The 14068-nt window shown below is 43.0% G+C and overlaps 1 protein-coding gene across 10 annotated transcripts in view; it reads right to left on the reverse strand.

Annotated features, from left to right (window-relative positions):
- Positions 1-14068, reverse strand: part of hspg2 (heparan sulfate proteoglycan 2) — a 115257-nt gene that overhangs the window by 6117 nt on the left and 95072 nt on the right. For 7 of the 10 annotated variants that reach the window (XM_061688582.1, XM_061688529.1, XM_061688573.1 and 4 more), the window contains 21 exons: positions 13718-13978; positions 10281-10443; positions 9709-9806; positions 9346-9612; positions 8344-8456; positions 7933-8080; positions 7727-7843; positions 7569-7586; positions 4963-5047; positions 4731-4875; positions 4552-4654; positions 4360-4469; positions 4175-4283; positions 3999-4097; positions 3559-3780; positions 2894-3138; positions 2631-2802; positions 1604-1726; positions 1280-1336; positions 367-442; positions 208-286 (listed from right to left, as the gene is read on the reverse strand). In XM_061688582.1, the coding sequence (XP_061544566.1) occupies positions 208-286; positions 367-442; positions 1280-1336; positions 1604-1726; positions 2631-2802; positions 2894-3138; positions 3559-3780; positions 3999-4097; positions 4175-4283; positions 4360-4469; positions 4552-4654; positions 4731-4875; positions 4963-5047; positions 7569-7586; positions 7727-7843; positions 7933-8080; positions 8344-8456; positions 9346-9612; positions 9709-9806; positions 10281-10443; positions 13718-13978 (2810 nt within the window). The remainder of the gene's footprint in view (positions 1-207; positions 287-366; positions 443-1279; positions 1337-1603; positions 1727-2630; positions 2803-2893; positions 3139-3558; positions 3781-3998; positions 4098-4174; positions 4284-4359; positions 4470-4551; positions 4655-4730; positions 4876-4962; positions 5048-7568; positions 7587-7726; positions 7844-7932; positions 8081-8343; positions 8457-9345; positions 9613-9708; positions 9807-10280; positions 10444-13717; positions 13979-14068) is intronic. The other 3 variants (XM_061688591.1, XM_061688520.1, XM_061688547.1) reach the window with 2 other exon arrangements.

Here is a 14068-nt window from a genome sequence, read left to right on the forward strand (position 1 = left end):
AGCCCGTGCAAATGTTTGGCAACCAGTGAGGTGAATGCAAACAGGAGTGAGGTATTATTGTTCACATTAAATTGACAACAATGGCATTAATGTTACATGAACATCGCCCTCCTTACAGCCAGTTCTTTACACATGATGTCAGTCAGTGGTGATGAGCAATGGCAAGGTTAGAATGAGGAGTAGTTGGAAACTTTGATCAAGACTTACAACTCCCTGCCACAGAATCAGACCCTCAGAGGAGAGGGTATTGATCTCCAATTCAATGGTCTCCGGCGAGTCATGTGCTCTTAAGCATAAAAATATGTAATCAAAAATATGATCATACTTAAAACAAATGTTAGAGCAAACAAGTTTAAACAAACTTACCTTCTTTGTATCATGGATTTAGGAAGGGCAATGTATCCGTCGTTCTGAAAATGAGCCGCATACTGGTAGGGGGAATCTACATGCGATAGGAACAATAAAGACAAATCAATATAGCATTTAAATAACAGCCGAGCTGCTCATCTGCACTGTTACGGCGCCCTCCAGTGGTAAATACTTTGACACCTGATGAGACAAGCTGGGTTACATGGTCAAGGATAAAATTAAAAGTAGTCCACTTGATTTGGTGATAGAGAGAATATCTGTAGCATTTCCACTCATTTTCAGGAAGATTGTGTCATTAGTTCCCTCTAACATGTCCTTAACCTTACTGGCAGTATCACCCGAGTTGGGATCTGCCTTCCAAGATCAAACTCAATTTGCAAACGAGGACACATTGAAAATCTGTAGTCCATTCAGAGTCATCATTTCGTCATCACATCATATTCTTTACGCTTTCCGTCTCCGACCACCAAGAAATGTGACTCCATGCACAATATAAAACACCCAGCACAGAGTACAAGACATTCAGACAACAGTGAGTGCTATAAGTTGTTAATAGAAGTGCATACATGGAGGACATTCAACCTTTGGATTTGGACAGTTTCAGGGACACACACACACTATTGCAGCTTTAGTTGTCATCAACAGGCAGAACAATGAGAGTTATCATCTTATATGAAATGACATGACGAAAAGAAGAATTAGGGCAATTCCAGTTGGTAAAATGGAAAAACTGCAGGTCCTTTTAGCTCTTAGTATACCGAGTCCCCCTTCCCAGCTTTCCAAAGTGAGTCCCAGTTGGACTGCAGGCACATGTTTGGAATGTGTCAGGAGGTTATGGGGCCCCTGGGCCTCAAATGGGTCCCTGTTAGTCACGGTCAGATCAGTCAGACTCAATATTCGTATACTGTACCATTAGCCTGGCTAGCTTCTGAATTCCACGCGGCGTCAGGGAAGCTGAAGACGCTGCCTGTGAGCGCAGGATATATATAGAGCCATGAGAGGGTAGGGGGTAAGACACAGTGAAGCACGGATGGGGAGATCTCCCAGCGTGCTGTGCAATACTAAGGAGAGCCGCCAGTGCTTTATACTGGTGAATTTGAATCATTATATGCTTGTTTCTGACTTCACGATGAACATGTACACATTGCGTAAGGATGATAAATCAACAAAAAGCACAAAAACATGTTTCGGTTTTTAACCTTACAGCAAGAATACCAAAGCATTCAACACTCACTTTCTTCACAGTTGGGGCCGGCGAATCCCGAGTGGCACACACAGTGTCCATGAACACAGCTGCCGCCATTTTGGCACTGATAGTCACTGTGGCACACGTCTTTGATGATCTCGCAACGCTCACCTGTAGGGTCACCAGGATAAGGATAACCAAATCATCAGTAGAACGTTCCGGACACAAACAAAAAAAACTTACATCAAAATGTACTAATGGGAACATATTACATGCAGTGCTGGGAAGAAGACTTTGGAAATGTAGTTGGTTACAATTACAAGTTTCTTAATTGAAAATGTAATCGTAATATAACTGTTTCAATGACTTTATTAAAGTAATATAAGTAGAATTACTTTGATTACATTTTGATGACTGAATGAATTCATGAACAGGACCCTTGAAAGTTTCCTTGAAAATGTGGATTCAATCCGTCAATTATTATTTTGGAATTAACCACATATTTGTTCACAAATAACAAACTGATAAAACATAATGAAATGTAACTTCATAATAAAAAATTTTTTTTCTTGCACTGTATGTGTACAGCATGTGGAAAATTATCATACCATACTGACCTAATGTCAAATATGCACAGTTTAGACAATATCGCTTCACATGACACCCCAGATAAGTGAACGTTCTCTCAAAAAAAAAAAAAGTCCAAAATTATGAAGACGAAACTGTTCAAAAGTCAATGTTCTTTTTTTGGAAAAATATGGCACATAACCAGAGAGAGACAATCACAAGTGTTGGCTCGAGAAGGAGGAAATGATCTGAAAAAAAAACAAAATCTGAGTTTCTGCAGCTATTTTTCAAACATAAGTAAAATTGTAATCATAGAAATTTCCAAAAGGAAATGTAATTGAATTAGACATTTCTGCCCATTAACGTAATGGATTACAATTACATATTTTTTTTAAAATTAGGTTATATAATCTAGTTGCATGTAATTAGTTACACCCCAACACTGGTTACATGCAAATGATTTTGAAGACAGATAAACTAAAAGGATTGTCGATTTGTTAGCACAAACCTTCAAATCCATCCCTACAGAGGCACTGGTACTCATACTCAGCATTGGGCATGCAGTGACCTCCATTCAAGCAAGGTCGTCGGTCACAAGGGCTTGTGTCCACACACTTGTGGATTGCTCTACTCTCTGTAAAACTGTAGGACAGATCCACCTTCTTGTTGTTGATGAAGACCTAAGGAGGAAGTGCAGAAAATTTTAAGGAACAAAATCCATGAAATGATGTACTGTAGCGGCTTTCTTTGATTTGGCTAAAGAGCTCTCACCTCTCCAATACAACCCTTAAACATCTCGCTGACATTTGCAGGCTTTGGCAGGATTTCAATGCTGGGGACACCTCCCAGGAACATCAGGGTGTGGATATTGAGGCCCTGGGCTTTTCCAGGAGAAGTCCGCTTTTCCACTGGACCACGGTCAACTCTAAGGTGACCATCCCGCTTGTTACGCTCGGACACAACTCTGTGCCACTGGCCCAGAGAAACTGGTTCTGGACTGCGAAGGATTGCCTGGCCTGAATATCAAAGTGGATAAAAGTTTGCTGATGACCCACTGGATGAGTCATATCAAACCGATGAGATGGGTTTTTTTAATACCGTATCTTGCCACTGTCAAGATCAATTCATTTAAGCAGTATGGAAACAGTGTGATGGGTGCAGATTTTCACCAGTAAAATTAAGGAACACAATAATAAACATATATAACAACCAAAACGTATCATTATCTTTGAAAAGAGGATTTTGCTGGTGTTCATGCTTGTTTTCATTGATCTACAGTATGAGCAATCTTTTCAAACCTTACTGGTTCATAATCATATACTGGTCATATTGAATGTTGAGGTCATCTGCTTGCACAATTGTATCAACTTTAGACCACAATCAGTAACACAAAAGAGGCTTGGCATGTAAAGTTGGAAAAGCGCAGTCTACGTTACCTGTGCCCAGTTCATATTTGAACTCCACATGCCCATCCGCCATGGAGATAGCCACAAAGTCCTCCACTTTCATCTTCTTCCCGCCACAGAAGAACATCAGACCGTCTCGCTCAATGGGTTTGAACTCCAGTTCAACTCGCAGGTCATCATGAACATTGGTCAGTGGAGGGTAGGAGATATACGACTCCTCCCCGTCGAACAGCGGAGTGGTTACCAATTCCCCTTGGGATGATGAGGAAGTGGGACAACGCATCAACCTATTTGTCGATTTCAAAACATGCGCAAAATCCTCTGATTTGACCAGAGGACATCTGTTACCTAGCCTAATTCCAGTCTGCATTGTGTGAAGAAAATCATTTGATAGTTGCGACCAGAAGACATCCTGACGAAGAGGAACCATTCACAAGAAAAAGGAAGACGAGGGTGATTTTCTGTCTTACCATCCATGCATTTGTTTCCAAACTTGCCAAGGTGGCAGCGACAATCGTAGCCCAGACCACTTTGCCGATTAATGCAAGTAGCATCTGGTCCGCAGGCCTCTGCGAGGACACAAATCATAAAAGGTCACAGACGTTGCATACTTGATTGCACTGGTCGCTTGGTTGCTGGCATGTACCTGAGTGGCAGTGAAGGGAAGAGTGGTGCTGGCAGTTGCTGCCAGTGAATCCTCTGGGACAGCTGCATGTATACAAGCTGGTGTCCGAGTCCTCGCACTTCGCTCCATTCTGAAGAGAAAAATGAAAACAATGAAATGTGTATAAGGAGCAGTCAACACATTATGAATGCAAGGCAGAAGCTGACCTGGCATGGACGATCCTTGCAGGTGGGACAGTTCGTAACACCAGTGGAGCTACGATCCATATCCTTGAAGAGGACCTCCTCACCTTGAATGACCAGCTGGCGAATGCAACCTGCACATGTCCATGTTATGGGAGGTGAAAAACACATCACCTTTGCCACATTTTTTGCCAGGGCCAGACTTTTAATTCCTACCAACAAAGCCGGTCTTGATGCCAGCGGTTTTGGCCAGAGAAGTGTAGTTGGGGTAACCACCCACATGCAGCTCCTCATTTAAATCCAAGCCCTTGAACTTTCCCTGAACAGAGGAAAGGAGCAGCTATGAAACACACACTACACACACGTGACATTAGCAGTGACGTCAACAGGGGTACCTGTGAGCTGCCATTGACAGGCTCCCCTCCATCCACCACAATGTAGCCCAGGGTGAGGTTGCGATGCAGCTCGACTGTGTGAAATTCTCCCAGTTTGATTGGGTTGGGGTCACGAATAGTAGCCATGCCCGAACCCACGTCGAACCTATGATGACACAATGGATGCTTTTGCTGCTGGCACCTCCTTAATATAAGCTGGTGATGCTTAAATTAAATTCATTCTAAAACTGACCTGAACTCTAAACGGCCACCTACAAGGCCAAGAGAAATGAAGTCTGCTCCTGTTGTCCTCCTCTGACCGTTGTAAAGGATCATACCTGTGTATAAAAATAAATAAAATATAAAAATAGCCCGGATAAATATTTTAACTTCAATATTCTACACAACAAGAACATGAGAAGGTGTGATGGGACAACATATCACACTTTATGGGTACCTAATTAGGTTGAGTAATTGAAGAATTACAGTAACAGTAACGTAATTTCTCATAATGTAAAGAGAGAAACACACTACAAATCATGATATATCAATCAACAAGCATTTCTTCTAATGTTCATTACCAGTAAATGTTTCTTAACCTCATTAACAGTAATTTGAAATGATGTAGAGCTGTTCTTAATTGAATGTTGTTTTTTTTTTTTTTGTACAACCCCAATTCCAATGAAGTTGGGACGTTGTGTTAAACATAAATAAAAACAGAATACAATGATTTGCAAATCATGTTCGACCTATATTTAATTGAATATACTAGAAAGACAAGATGTTTAATGTTGAAACTGAAAAACATTATTGTTTTTAGCAAATAATCATTAACTTATACTTTTATGGCTGCAACACGTTCCAAAAAAGCTGGGACAGGGTCATGTTTATCACTGTGTTACATCACCTTTTCTTTTAATAACATTCAATAAACGTTTGGGAACTGAGGACACTAATTGTTGAAGCTTTGTAGATGGAATTCTTTCCCATTCTTGCTTGATGTTCAGAGTCAGCTGTTCAACAGTCCGGGGTCTCCGTTGTCGTATTTTACGCTTCATAATGCGCCACACATTTCCAATGGGAGACAGGTCTGGACTGCAGGCAGGCCAGTCTAGTACCCGCACTCTTTTACTACGAAGCCACGCTGTTGTAACATGTGCAGAATGTGGTTTGGCATTGTCTAAACAGGGGCGTCCATGAATGGCAGCATATGTTTCTCCAAAACCTGTATGTACCTTTCAGCATTAATGGTGCCTTCACAGATGTGTAAGTTACCCATGCCATTGGCACTAACACAGCCCCATACCATCACTGATGATGGTTTTTGAACTTTGCGTCCATAACAGTCCGGATGGTTCTTTTCCTCTTAGGCCCGGAGGACACAACGTCCCCAATTCTCAAAAACAATTTGAAATGTGGACTCGTCGGACCACACGGGCATTCAATGTGGGTTTTCGGCCTTGCCGCTTACATGCAGTGATCTCTCCAGATTCTCTGAACCTTTTGATGATTTTATGGACCGTAGATGATGAAATTCCTAAATTTAAATCCTTAAACTGTTCGACTATTTTCTCACGTACTTGTTCACAAAGAGGTGAACCTCGCCCCATCTTTACTTGTGAATGACTGAGCAATTCAGGGAAGCTCCTTTTACACCCAATCACGGCACCCACCTGTTCCCAATTAGCTTGTTCACCTGTGCGATGTTCCAAACTTTCAACAAACAGGTGTTTGATGAGCATTCCTCAACTTTCCCAGCTTTTTTGGAACATGTTGCAGCCATAAAATTACAAGTTAATGATTATTTGCTAAAAACAATCAAGTTTATCAGTTTGAACATTAAATATCTTGTCTTTGTAGTATACTCAATTAAATATAGGTCGAACATGATTTGCAAATCATTGTATTCTGTTTTTATTTATGTTTAACACAACGTCCCAACTTCATTGGAATTGGGGTTGTGCAAAAAAAAAAAAAACACAACAACATTCAATTAAGAACAGCTCTACATCATTTCAAATTACTGTTAATGAGGTTAAGAAACATTTACTGGTAATGGACATTAGAACAAATGCTTGTTGATTGATATATCATGATTTGTAGTGTGTTTCTCTCTTTACATTATGAGAAATTACATTACTGTAATTCTTCAATTACTCAAGACTTATAGTTCGAACTAAGATGGTGTCTTGCTGACTGACTGAATAATGTAAAGCTTCACAGTTGACTGAATTACAAAGGATTTGTAATCACAAATCACAAAATCAAAAACAAATGAAGAAATTCAACTGTTAGTTGAGGTTCTGAGTGCAGTCATTCATGACAGTGACTGTACCCTTGTTGCAGAGAGTTAATTCACACACTTGAGCGTGGCCTTTGAAAGCTGGATGGTAAAAGCAACATGCTATGGTGGGCCAAGTGGCAGGCCAACCAAAGTTAAAGTTGTGACCTAATTGGACTCATGCCTAAGCCAGTGACTTTCTCATTATGAGTGTGGCGTGCATCTCCACATGCCAGGAACACATGCTTCCATGAGAAATAGTCACTGTAAATGTCTGTTTGGAACATTACTGATGTATTGCAAATACAATTTCCGATACATGTACCATTGTATTTCTGTATTTCAATTTAATATCAGTTTCCAGTTTGTTCCCTGATAGTTGGCAACTAATGAGACCATTACACGCCTGAGTTTGATGATTGTGGCTTCAAGGCATCACAAGAACCAAGCAGCATGCAACTCGTTTGCATCACTCTCACAACAACAAAAGCAACTTTGAGCTAGTTGCAAGGTGTGAAAGCTCGATGCAGCATCAACATTGCCCTTCAGTTGCTGCAGATTCAAGCACTGAGACTCACCAGCGTACAACATGAGACCTTCCCACCGCATATGTGAGGGGAGGTGGTCAAGGAGGAGAGAGGACGGAAGATGTAATGACATTACACATGAGGTAATACGAGTAGACAACATAGTAGAGGCTACAATGTTCTCGTGCACAATAATACAGTGTACTCACCATCAACATTGTCGGGCCTAAAGTTAATTTTGATGCTGAAAGCATTATAGGCGTTTTTGATGGTGGGCAGGGTGAGATAGGACAACGGCTCCTGGGCAAAGTACGGCATCACTCTTTCTGGAACAGGACATCATTTCACAGTTAGACACATACAAAACCACACTGACAATCACACCACCCAGTGATGCGTAAACTTGCAGTCTAACCGTGAACATCCAGTCTTGTGAAGGCTTCTACTTTGCCCTGTTTGTTTGATGCGGTGCACACATATGTCCCTGAATCGCTATGCGTGACCCGAGGAACTGTCAACACATTTACTTCCTGGAAGCACTTGGGTGGTAGTTCACCTTCGAGCTAAGACAGGAAGGCATAGACACACAAACACAGGGTACAGATGTCACGAGGGAGCAAAAGAGTGTGTACCAAGCTACCTAGTCTCAACGTTTCCCCAAAACGGAGCGATTCGCAAGCATTTGTCCCATTTGGCTAGCTTCTCCAAAATGGACAATAAATACCAATAATAATTGAAATAAAAACACTGACAAAAGCATCACCCAATTCCCCCTTTGACCCCAGTTACCCTCAGAAAAAAATGAAGGCAACTTTATCTTGTTTACCTTGGACCATCGGATCTCAGGTACAGGATATCCTGATGCCACGCATGGCAATACAGCGTCAGATCCAACAGTCACCTCCTTCCTTTCAGGGAGTGCAGAAATTTGAGGAAGTGCTAAGAAAACAAACCAATAAACAAACACAAACAATGAGGAACCATCAGCAGCAACTCTGGCTTACAGGCAGGAAAGGAGTGCCTCTTCAGATGGGCTGTTTTTTTTTTAAATTATTATTTCTTTCTAATATGAATATCATGTTTACTACAGAGTGGCGATCTATTGCAAAATCTGTCATGGTCTGTGTTTTGGTTAGGGTTGTGTTTAGTTTTGTTCCATGTTTTCCTGTGTTCCATGTTTGTCGTGTGCTCATTATGTTGTCGTGTCCACCTGTTCTCGTCTACTTTGTGTCGACCAATCAGCTCTCTCCAGCCACTCGTGTCTTGTCCAGGTGTTCCTCGTTGTCTCGTCTATCTGTTTGTATTTAGTTCCCTGGTTTCTTTCAGTTCTTGTCGGTTCATTGTCGTTGTCACATGTCTTTGCCATGTCATAGTCGTCAGTTGTCTTTATCATTGCGGTACGTCATTGTCAGGTGTCATTTTCCCTTTCTATTCCACGTCTTACTCACAGGTCATAGTTTGTTTCCAGTTTTAGATATTCGAGTGTTTCTTTGTTACTTTGATTTGATTGGTATCTGTTGTGGGACTTTGTTCAGTTTTCCCTTTTTGAAGATTAAATATTACTATTTTGAGACTCCTGCCTTGCCTCCCTGCTTCCCTGCAATTGGGTCCACCATGTTCTTGCCTTGCGTTACTCGCCCTCGCCCTAACCACGTAGATGACAAAATCTGCTAATCTTTTAACTTAATTTTCAATTGACCTATGAGGCATTTAGGTTTGCGCGCTGCCTTGCAACAAGTGACCAGGCTGTGACGAGGCACAGTTCCCTATCACTTTTTTTGTACACTGTATAATTGCCACTGAACACCAAGTATGATAATGTACTCACACTGGACATTGAGGACCACCTGAGACTGCACCGACCCTACATCATTGGTGGCTGTGCAACGATACTGTCCTGCGTCTGCCTCCGTCACCTGCTCAATTTTCAGCATGCCACCCATCACCACGATGTGGGTTGGCAGAGGCCCACCTACTTTGCTCCACTTGACAGTGGGCTCGGGGTCACCGACAGCCTGGCATTCAAACTCCACTGAGTTCCCAACCATGACGGTTTGCACCGAGGTGCGCACATTGATCATCACCTTGGGCAGTGCTATAGATTAAAAAAAAAAAAGTGTTTTCTTTCACATTTTAATAACTGAATAAAGAGCATAGTCTGTAGATTGATTCTATCCAAAATGAAACATACCTTGGATAGTGAGCCTGGCTGCATCCTGAGCCTGACCATACACGTTGCTTGCTCTGCAGATGTAAACACCTTCATTGCTCTGTTCGAGGTTTTCAATCCTGAAAAAGAGCTCATTTTTAGCTTTCAATATCAATATTTACCAAACTAAATGAGTGCACGTAGTGAGCTAAGCCCATTTAAGAATAAGTTTAGTGATTTGTTATTAACAGAACCTGTAAGAGTAAATTCTTGAGTATGCAGTCGCATAATGGAGAAAATTATCTTGTGCTGTATGCTGCTATAAAAAAAAAAAAAAAAATGTCCATACATACAATATTTCAGACTGCTTAAAAAAACATCTGGGAACAAATGGGCTTGGAAATGGGAGTGTATAAACTGCAAAAAAAATATAACTGAAGGAGATTTAAACCTTTAGCATTGTTGTAGGTGTGCATGTGCTACTAAGGAGCTCTATGGGACTAGTATCTATGGCCAAAAAATATTAAGGATTACTCAGGACATCTATACAAGCTGTCCATCATTACAGTGTAGAGATAAGAGGCAGTGATTGTTATCTTTTGGCTACGTGTCACCTGAGCACTCCGTCCTTGACATGGTGGTTGGGCGGAAGACCACCTCCTTCTTTCAGCCACTCAATTTTCGTTTCCACCCCACCAGCTGCTGAACATGTGAACTCCACAGCGCTGCCCTGGGCCTTCACCTCCACTTGTGGTGACACACGCACTGCCAATGGCGCTGCAAAAGAGAACATCGTGAAGTAGTATGTTTTTGTTTTTCAAATATATTTTGACAGTTTGCCAGCTTATTCTGGTTGAGGCGTTCATATTTCAATTACTTTCAGCCAAAAGCATTGGAACAAGGAGGCTAATTGATCTTTTATTTCAAGGATTCAAGGAGTTTAACTGTCATACCAACATGAAAATCAAACAGCTTTCTATAGGTGAACAAGCAACAATGTAACAAGCAATTATGAAGCTGACAGAAGATAGAACGTATATGTCAAACTCAGGTCTGTGGGACAATCCTGGCTGCAATCTGATGTAATTATATTCGGCCCGCGAGACCATATCAAATTTATTAGAGGCGGCCCGCCAGTATATAGCGCATGTGCCACTAATACTACAAATCCCAGAATGCTTTGCTAGTGTGTTAGTGAGTGGAGACCTGCAAGCGCCCTCTCCTTTTCTGTTGCAGTTACGAGCAACCATGCTACCAGTCTACTCGGGCAAAAGTGTAAATTTACACTTCCCCTTCCCAAAAATGCCCAAGCGAAAGATGGAAAGCAGGAGCTTCCAAGACAGGTGGGAGGCAGATTATCTGTTCACGAAATAGTTTAGATTTCATCTATTTAAATAGGAAACAAACACTACTGTCTTTTATTGTACATTTGAGTTCTCCTGTTTATAATATTAAAGTTTGCTTATTCAAGTTTGTTTTCATATGATAAGGTTTAACATTTCATATATGGAGAGAAGGAAACACATGCACAATTGCAGTCAATTTTCACTAAATATCGCGTTTGGCCCATTTGAAATCTCCCAAAAAAGAAAGAAACCACTACTGCACTTTGTAAATGATGTTCACTGGCTAGATAAAAGAAAGAGGAGCTGCCAACGGAGAGCTATAAAGAAGATCCAAAAACAACTGTTAATAACACCAGCAACAACCTCCAGAGGGCAGGAGTGATGGTATCACAAGCTACTATGAAAAGTGGAAGGTATGTGACTAACAAGTCAATCTCAAGACTTAAACCCTATAGATCATGCATTCTACCTGCTAAAGAGAAAATTTAAGGGAGTAACCACCCAAAACAAACAACTGAAAGTGGCTGAGGCGAAATCACAAAAGAACAAAGCATAATTTTGGTGATGTGAATGGGTCACAGGGTTAATGCAGTTATTTTTGATTGTTTTATTTTTTCTTATCTCTTTTTTCTTTCTCACAGTTTAGATCGATTTGCATGGTGAAAGGACACATGCACGGAGTCGTCCCCTGCGGGTTTTGGGGCCTGCTGTGGGGTTTCGTCCCTGCCTGGTTTAGGGGGTGGGGGGGGATTCCACCTCCCACACTCGGGGGTGGGTAGTGGGTGCTGGCTGGAATGTGTGGGGGGGTCGGTGCTGCGGGGCTGGGTGGGGCAGCCCTCTTCATCTGTGGTTGTTCTGCCTGATGGGCCCAACCTGCAGGAGCCATGCCTCTTAATCACTCACCTACCACACACTCACACCATCCATCCATCCATCCATCCATTTCCTTTACCACTTGTCCTCACTAGGGTCGCGGGCATGCTGGAGCCTATCCCAGCTATCTTTGGGCGGGAGGCATGGTACACCCTGAACCGGTCGCCAGCCAATCGCAGGGCACACGAAACAAACAACCATTCACATTCACAATCACACCTATGGGCAATTTAGAGTCTCCAATCAACCTACCACGCAGGTTTTTGGGATGTGGGAGGAAACCGGAGTGTCCGGAGAAAACCCAACCAGGCACGGGGAGAACATGCAAACTCCACACAGGCGGGGCCGGGATTTGAACCCCGGTCCCCAGAACTGTGAGGCGGATGTGCTAACCAGTCGTCCACCGTGCCGGCACATATACATATCCAGGGGTTTCTGGGGGACTGGTATGGGGTCAGGAGGGTGCGGGTGTCGGACCGGGTTTCAGCAGGTCAATGTCGTTTCCCGGTCCGGGGGCCCTGCCCCTCCGCCCTGCCTACCCCCCAGGATTTTAATGCATCACACACACTCATCCCCATGTGTCTTTTAATGCACCACATACACCCATCTCTGGGTTACGGTGGGTCTTGGGTGCAGGGAATTTGGCTGTTAGGGAGCAGTGCCTGGCGGCCATGCAGCCCCCTGGCTCACTGGTCTCACCAGATTTTAATGCATCACACCACTCGGGGGGCACTGATACACGCAGTAGGGCCAATGACTGCCAGTCAGGGACCAGGGGTCATTGGGTCCCTGCGGCCTCCTCCAGGTGGCCGGGTTGTCGTGGTGCCTCGGTGAGGCCGGCGGACCGCCATGGGTCCCTCGGTGTGGGAGGTGTCCCGTCCGCCGGGCTGCTCTCAGGTAGACTCCTGGGCCCAATCCCGCCTCTGCCCACTCATATCTAATGTGTTCTAGATATATAAGGGTTTACTTTTCTCATCTTCTTTACAGTTAGTGCTTTGTCTTTTCACTCCCCTCTAGAAACTTTGTTCTGTTCGACTGATTGACTCTTATTCTCAATAAATATCCATTATAATACTAAGAAACCACAGCGGCAGCTTAAAAACTCCACTGTGGCACAGTAAAACTGTTCCGGCATAAAAGGGATACAAATTCTCCATTCTGCTTGACCTAACAGCCGAACAGGACAAAAATAAATATCCATCCATCCATTTTCTGAGGCGCTTCTCCTCACTAGGGTCGCGGGCGTGCTGGAGCCTATCCCAGCTGTCATTGGGCAGGAGGCGGGGTACACCCTGAACTGGTTGCCAGCCAATCGCAGGGCACATACAAACAGACAACCATTCGCACTCACAGTCACACCTACGGGCAATTTAGAGTCTCCAATTTATGCATGTTTTTGGGATGTGGGAGGAAACCGGAGTGCCCGGAGAAAACCCACGCAGGCACGGGGAGAACATGCAAACTCCACACAGTCGGGGCCGGGGATTGAACCCGGGTCCTCAGAACTGTGAGGCTGACGCTCTAACCAGATAAATAAATACATTTAAAAATGCAGTTATTGCACACAAAGGTTTCACCAGTACATATTAAGTCTTATTCAGCCTGTTCCTAGATAAACAACATCTGGTGTTTCGTTACATAATGTGTTATCATCTAAGATGGGTATAAGATCCAGATATAAATACCTGTAAATAAAAGCTAAAATGTTGATCTTGTCTTATAAACCTCTTTTGGCAAACCCATTTTTTCAGCCTCTCCCCAAAATAAAGGATTAGACCTCGCTTTTCAAATACTTTTAGAGGTGAGTGTAGAATGTTATTTCTGTAACTTACATCTGACTGTAACTTTAGCCACTACGTCACTGTGGCCAATTTTGTTACTGGCAACACATTTGTAGCTCCCTGTATCCTCTGCGGTAGCCAAATTGATTTGGAGATCTCCGTCGCTGACCAGGGCCCGAGAGGGCAATGCACCATCCAGCTTGGTCCAAATGTACGTCAGTGGAGGAGTGCCATGTGCCAGGCACTGCAACCTGATCACCTCCCCGACACGCACTGCCACATCATCGGGCACAGAAGTAGCGTACGGAGGGGCTGGGGGGGAAATGAGCAGGTTTATCAAGAGTTACACAATGATCACACAGCAGCAAGACCACTGCATTTATCCCAATATTCAATGTTCTT

The sequence above is a fragment of the Phycodurus eques genome, chromosome 1 (genome assembly GCF_024500275.1).
Source record: "Phycodurus eques isolate BA_2022a chromosome 1, UOR_Pequ_1.1, whole genome shotgun sequence".
NCBI lineage: Eukaryota > Metazoa > Chordata > Actinopteri > Syngnathiformes > Syngnathidae > Phycodurus > Phycodurus eques.